This window comes from Empidonax traillii, unplaced genomic scaffold, assembly GCF_003031625.1.
Source record: "Empidonax traillii isolate 1590-97213 ecotype Southwest subspecies unplaced genomic scaffold, ASM303162v1 scaffold945:size354297, whole genome shotgun sequence".
NCBI lineage: Eukaryota > Metazoa > Chordata > Aves > Passeriformes > Tyrannidae > Empidonax > Empidonax traillii.
The window spans coordinates 298,995-306,471 of NW_020956138.1; the positions used below are offsets into that span (position 1 = coordinate 298,995).

Below are 7,477 nucleotides of genomic sequence, written 5' to 3' on the forward strand. Positions count from 1 at the left end.
GTGTCACCCTCTGTGCCCTACCTGAGAGCCAATTGCTCACCCCCCACATGATGTGTTTATCCAGCTGTGGGATGGACAGTTTGTCCAGGAGGATCCCGGGAGAGACAGGATCGAAAGTTTTACTGAAATCCAAAAAGATCACATCAACCAGCTTCCCTTGATCAACCAGGTGGGTCACCTTGTCATAGAAGGAAATCAGGCCTGATATAAGAATCTGCAGGGACCTGTGGGGACAATTTTATTCAGCTTTCAAGCTCAGTACTCTAGTAATGAAAGCATTTTCTGAATGTCCTCATGGGAGCAGGCGAGGACAAGCATTTGAATGTGTGTATCTACTGAGCCCTTGGGAACAGCCTGGGGAAAACGGCTGCATTGCTATTATGATTTGCCTCATCATTAAATTCTGTCCAATAATGGAGATTAATCAGGTCTTTAGAAGTAATTTCTTTAAAATTAGCTTAAACTCAGGTGTGAAAGTGAGCAGCCTTGACCCTGGATGCTTTTACATGTTCTACAATGAGCATGACAGCTGAATTATCTCAGGCAGGAAAAAGTCACTGCAGGGAAGTACAGGAAAGATACTATAAAGCTGCCAAGCCCAGGGACTTGTCCCCAACAGCCCTTTGGCCTGAACTGTGGCAATGACCTATGAAAATGCTGGAAATCTGGTGTTTTATTGTTTCCAATAATCTGAAATTTTATAGTACAGCTCTAATTTCTCTGGCCCTCATCCACACTAGTCTGTTGATGAGATTACATTAGATCACACTAAATCTGTTCAGAAGATGGATCTGCATCTCAATTGACATTTCAGCAATTTCAAAAGAGCACCAAAAAGGAAAATCTTTGTATGTTCTTTGTCTGCTAAAAACTCTGGGATGGAGAGAAAGAGCGAGACTGTGAAGTAGTGAAGATTCTTCACCCCATGTAGCTGTTGTGCTGGGTGCCCAGAAAGGGGAGAGCAGACAGGAGGGATCGTGGCACATCTCCTCTCTGTCTGTGTTTTGCTGCTCTGTAGATCTGCACGTCAGACTGTGCCGTTGCCCGCGTGTGGGTTGTGATACACTCAGGATAAAGTGGGCAGAGATCTGCCATTGGCTCCTTCCCACACGTGTGTCATCTGGCAGCTGTGTATATCACAGGGAACACAGCGACCACTCGGCTGCTGAGCAAAGCTGCTTCACTGGAGAGTCAGAGACACTTGCAGTGGGGAAAGCAATGGAAAAGGCAGCCCTTGCTTTTTTGATTCTGACAAGCTCTGAAAACTCTTGGGAGACAGAAACCTGATGGGTGAAGGACTGTGCGGAGAACCAGTAAAGCAGATTTCCAAGGATAAGTGGCAGATAGAAGAACAGTGCTCAAAAAGAAATATTCAGTAGGATTTCTTCATTGGTGCAGAGAGAAAGTGTTTGGGGATCTCTGATATTTCAGCCTCTGAATCAGCTTCCGTGTGGGGTACATGTGGGATTAAAAAAGGACAGCAGAAGGAGAGCTCCTGGGGCAAATCTAACGTGTCCTCAGCACAGGGAGAAGGACCCAATTATCAGCTCTTTTCTCTGGTTTGCAACCATGGGGCAGATTTTCAAAAGGCAAGTGTTCCCTCCTGCAACCACCGGCTTCAGCAGCTGAGCTGGCAGAAGGTGCAGAGGAGTGTGACGAGTGCTGGGGCCCTGCTGCCCCAGCCATGAGCCGGCACACCTGGTTCCCCCTGCAGTATATCCCCAAGCCCTTCTGGAGGGTGGAGAACAACAGCACAACCAACTTCTTCTCTGCACTGTATGGCTTCCCTAACCAGTCCTTCTTGCACAATGACTTGGACCTGGAGGACCTGGGGGACTTTGACAGCGGGGCCAAGTATGAGGGCGAGTCCCAGAGCCGGATGGTGAAGGCACTGCTGATCATCGCCTACTCTGTGATCATCTGCATCTCGCTCTTCGGCAACATCCTGGTGTGCCACGTGGTGATCAAGAGCAAGAGGATGCACTCTGCCACCAGCCTCTTCATCGTCAACCTGGCTGTTGCCGATGTGATGATCACCGTTCTGAACACCCCCTTCACACTGGTGAGCCCCGGCCGGCCGTGCCTGCTGGTGTCTGTGTGTGCCTGTCAGCTGTGTGCAGGAGGATTGAAGGGGCCAGGACTGGGCTGGTAGCCAGTGTCTTCTGTCCCCCTCCCCCTTTTGCCTCCCAGAGAGGCTGCAGTTGTGCTCCCCCTGCCCAACACCCCCCTAGCAAGTGGAGATGGGGGCTCATGCTCCCACCTCATGCTCCATAGCAGGGGTGGCTTTGCTGCAGGCCACCCCGCTCTGTCCTGGCAGGGCACACATGTGGGAGATCTGTTGATGGGGACGAAGTGAGGACTAGTTTGATATGATTAAAATCCAATTAATGGCCTGTTTCCTATGGAAACCACGTGAACAAGGTCAGTCCCTGTGCAACATGTCAGGGAAGTATTTGGGCTGCACTGAGCTGGGTCAGCCAGCACTCCCTCAGCACTACAGACAGTGCTTCCTGGGGCTGATTGTCCTTTCTTTATTTTCAGTGACTAAAAAATACACGGTATAAAAGAACATTAAAGAACAGGTGGGAAGAAGTAAAGATTCGTTTCTTGTCCCACTATTACAGACCATAATCATCACGTAAGCAGGACTCTGCAGCTGGATTTGACCCAGAACTCTGATTCAAAAGCCTCCAAATAGTCCTAAATTCCCCTGCTTCATCCCTGCTCAGCGCTATTCAGAGTGTTCTTCATCCTTCCAAAAGCAGGTCCCAAATTAGCTATTTGAATTCATGCTGATCCTGTTTCTTTGGTGGGATTTCCCTGCCTTGCTTTGATGGGACTTGCACTCTAATCTGTTCAGGGGGAGGCTGGTGCCCTCTTGTGTGCACACCAACAGCCACACACTACGCACGACTAATTAAATATCCATCAGCTCTCTCAGGAATGAGCTTTATATCAGCTCCAGAGAACCAGCATATTGCTCCAGTGCAGGGACAGTCAGTGCTGCGAGAATCATCCCTACAGGGAAATTAATTAGATTAATTGAAAACAGTCTTGACTAATTTTCTGTGTGGACAGATGCTTTGTAGTAAATGTGCTTTACTTCAAATTAGCTTAATCTGCTGAAGAATGACTTACATTAATTTGTAATTAATATTGTGCAGTCAGGAATAACAAGGGAGTGAAGCCATTTGGCACAATCTTCTCTGCAGCAAAGTCATCATCAGTAACACCTCTCTAGGAACAGGATTTCTCTTACTAGTTTTGAAGCCCATGCAGCTCTCAGCATCCGCTTGTTCAGAGATATAAATGTTTTCAAGGAAGCACCCAGTGTGCCCTTCAGAGCCTCACTGAGGAGCAGAGCTAAGGTTTCTTTCTGTGTTCCTGAAGGGCCATGGTACATGGACACGTACATGTGCACACACAAACACACACACAGAGTGCTGCTCAAGCCATTTGTTTGCACAGAGCAGTAAATCTCACCACTGTTTCAAAGCCCATTGCACAGTCATTGTTTCTGCAAGAAAAACTGAGGATAAAGCCCCTACAAAGCCTTGGGAAGCTGTATTAAAACATTTTTTCTGTACCATGTGCCTGGGAAGCCAGTTTGCTGCTCCTCAGGTATCGGTCCTGGTAACGCAATATTGTCTGTTCCTCAGGTGCGGTTTGTGAGCAGCACCTGGGTTTTTGGAAAGCTGATGTGTCACATCAGCAGGTTTGTTCAGTACTGCTCTGTCCATGTCTCTGTGCTGACCCTTGCTGCCATTGCTCTGGACCGGCACCAGGTACGTTGCATTCATCCCCCCTGTGTTTCATAGAAAATAAGGCACTAAATACATGGCTGTTTCCCCCTCAAATCTCAGTACATGGAAAGCTGCACTGACTTGGGACTCAGAGGCTGCAGGGAAGAGCTCCAGCTTTCATGGCAGTCAACAAAACACCCATGTTTTTCACAGTAAGTGTGATGAACAAAGAGGCTGTGGAGTCCCTGTCCTTGGAGATACTGAAAAGCCCGGGAGAGCAGTGCTGGGCAACCTGTAGCATGGTGTAACCAGACCCCACAATAACCTTCTCCCTTCCTTCTGTGCCTGGGCTGTTGGGCTGGTGGGCTCCCTGCCCTCCTCAGCCCCACCGCAGAGCACAGCCCTGACAGTTGGGCAGGAGGATGTGCTGATGCAAACCCCAGCCAGCCCACACGTTCTCTCCACGTGCATTTATTGGAGTCTGGCACTTCTGAGGCTTGCCCCATTCCTTCAGGTTGCCTAAGGCTGGAAGCAGCAAGAGCTGTGTTAGCCCATCCAGTTCAAGGTGAGGAGTTCTCCTCTCCTCACCCAGCCCTGATCCATACGGGCCAGGAAACCTTCCAAGCCAAGCAAGGAGTGCAGATCAAAGAGCTTCCTTAAGCGTACACAGTTCGTAATTTGTGCTTTAGCTGATGAATGCTGAGCACTGGGAGGGCTGATCCAGCACAATGAGCTTTCAGGCAGACCTGGATTTCTTGCAGTCCTGGAGCCACCGAAACATTTGTTACTGAAAAGCAACGTCATGTGATAGAGCTGGATGAAGTTCAAAATAAGACTGGGTTTCACTCAGGGATGGGCTCCATCTGCTGTCAGAGAATCACAGGGACTACTGGAACACAGACCAGCCAGTTCTGTCTTTTTTACCATAAAGACTTTGGCAGTCTGCCTGTTTCACGTGCAACATTACAGCTCCTGAAATCAAAGCATTTTGATAGTGATTTAATTTTAATCAGTAGATTCTCGGTTGATTGCAAGGCATGGCTAGGTATCAAGAAGTGTTTGTTTAACAACTCCATGCATTTCCCAGCCCTTGCACGACCTGAAGTCCTGTAAAATAAGTCTCTCTGCCTTTTAACACTGGAGTCATGTGGAGCTGCCACACTGCAGTGTGAGGCTCAGATAACACAGGTGCTGTAAATGCTCAGAAGTGGTTGTTCTCTGCAGGTGATCATGCACCCTCTCAAGCCACGCATGTCCATGGTGAAAGGAGCGATTTGCATCATCATCATCTGGGTTATGGCCAGCTGCTTCTCGCTGCCTCACGCCATTTATCAGACCCTGACAAGGTTTTATATTGGGTAAGACATTTACATGGTGCTTTTTCTTATATGATGTTTGCAGCTGAATCAAAGCCCCACAGATGCCAAGGCCACACTTCTTCATCCATGTTACTAGAAAGGGTGGTGAAACGGAGAAGTTGTCCTTCCCTTTGCCTGAGCACTGTGTCTCTCATGAAGGGACAATGACAGTTGATGGAATTGCTTCCAGGCTGGTTGATTAGCTGTTTTGGACTCAGAGATTCAACCCTGTAATTTGGGGCAGGCACAGAGGAGAGGGACTACTTGTCAGTAGAGGACACGGATGTCACTGTGGATGATTTCTTTCTTTTCCCAGGGGTGTTTCAGACACCTTCAATGGGGCCTAAGGTCAAACCTAGAGAAAAATTTTCCATTGAAAGTGACACCTACTCATGATACCAAATGAGTTCTGCTCCGTGTACCTGAACTGAAACTTGTCTGAATGTCTGAGGTGTTTGTCCTCAGGTGTGTGCAGCTGGAATTGAGATTTCTTTCTCTCTTTGATCTTCAGAAACAGAACCATCCGAATGGTCTGCCTCCCCAGCTTCCCTCCTCCTGCTGACCTTTTCTGGAAGTATTTGGACTTGACTACGTTTGTTCTCTTGTATGTCCTGCCCTTGCTTGTGATCTCCATCACATACACCATGGTGGCCAAGAAGCTCTGGCTGAGGAATGCCATAGGGGACCTCACCATGGAGCAATACTATGCTCATCAACGCAAGAAGAAGATGACGCTGAAGATGCTGATGGTGGTGGTGGTTGTGTTCGCTGTGTGCTGGTTCCCCCTGAACTGCTACGTGGTGCTGATCTCCTGCAGGGCCATCCACAGCAGCAACACTCTCTACTTTGCTTTTCACTGGTTTGCCATGAGCAGCACCTGTTACAACCCCTTCATCTACTGCTGGCTGAACGAGACCTTCCGCACGGAGCTCAGGGCGCTGCTGTGCGTGTGCCAGCGCAGGGCCACAGCCCAGGGCCACGCTCTGCAGTCCATCTCCCCCCACTGCCAGCATGCCTGGGCTGAGAACTGCCGCTACAAAAGAGGCAGTGCCTGTCAGAAGGCACAGACACCCTCTCAGAGGAACTCTGCAAAGACAGACATATCCAGCGTGCAGCCAACTGTGGCAGAAAGCTGAACCCCTCACCTGACAGCTGGGCAGCAACATGTTGTGACTGCAGAATCGCGGGGGAAATGGGGCTGGAAGGTTCTGTGGAGACCATCTAGTCAACCTTCCTCTCAAGGCACAGGAACTTCAACCTTTGACTGGGTCCTTCAGGACCTCATCCTGTCAGGCATCAAAATTCTCCAGGGATGAACTGCACACGTGAGCTCCAGAATGAGGGGTGTTGAATACATTTTTTTTTTGAACAGTCAGAAAAAAATAAGAGAATTTTTAACAGCACACAAAGCCCTTCGTGATCTAAGCAAACATGGGGAAGCCACACTGGTTATATACACACCACTTGTGCCCACTGTGGTTTGGCTGTTTGGGCTTTAACTTCATAAATTGACATTTCTTAACATAAAATCTAATTTTTTTCACTTTCAATAACACTTTATTTTTTATCAGTCCTCAGGAACTGCATCCTTAGTGGCTTCCCTGCCAGCCTGGCAGCCCTTCCCTGTTGGGTCAGTCTGTCTGTCCCTCCTGGAGTTATCCCATGGGCAGCAACGGCAACCCCTCGGCAGCTGTGGAACCTCGGACCCGTCTTCGTCTGAGATGGAACCAGCCTTGTGCTGGAACAGAGCTGCAGGTTTTCAACCCAAAAGGCAGGAAACAGGAGACATTGGCACTGGCTAAGAGAGCTCCTTTATAAACCTTCACGTACTCCCCACTCAGTCAAACTGAGCGTCTCTGGTAGTGCCCCAGCAGTCGCCTCCAGCACTGAGCCCTGTGTTCTGCTGCTGGGGTGGAGATGGAGCGCTGCCAGCAGCGCTGGGCCTGCTCCGAGTGGTGCCCGCTGAACAGAAGGGAAAGCTGGAATCCCTGGGATGTGGGTGCCTGTCGTTGCTGCTCGGGGGGCTCTGCAGAGCCAGCTCCTGTGTTTCAGAGCAGGGTTTGGGTCACAGGTGAGAGATACTCAGTGGGAGCACGTGGCCAACTTCAACCTGTGGCTGTGAAAATCCACCAAAGTTGTGTTTTTCTCTTTCTCAGAAAGAATAACAAGTTTCTTTGTGTCCATTCAGTCCTGGCTTGGCCTTTATGATGGCAAAGGATTGAGCATCAAAAGACAGTGAAAAGGAAATGAGCTTCATCCTTCCTATGCAAAATAATCCAAACCACACATCTACAGCTGGGCATTTCCATCCAGCCTGGCACTGTGCCACAGCTGCAGGCTTGGGTGAAAGGCTGCTTAAATTTGGAAATCAAGATG

The 7,477-nt window shown here is 49.1% G+C and overlaps 1 protein-coding gene across 1 annotated transcript; it reads left to right on the forward strand.

The window, feature by feature from the left end:
• The first annotated feature begins 1,112 nt into the window (after positions 1 to 1,112).
• LOC114067649 (probable G-protein coupled receptor 83) lies at positions 1,113 to 6,967 on the forward strand. The gene is made up of 4 exons (XM_027903231.1): positions 1,113 to 2,062; positions 3,660 to 3,785; positions 4,968 to 5,101; positions 5,613 to 6,967. Exons 1-4 carry the CDS (start codon positions 1,685 to 1,687, stop codon positions 6,235 to 6,237), a joined length of 1,263 nt encoding a protein of 420 aa, XP_027759032.1. The 5' UTR covers positions 1,113 to 1,684; the 3' UTR covers positions 6,238 to 6,967.
• The last annotated feature ends 510 nt before the right edge of the window (positions 6,968 to 7,477 follow it).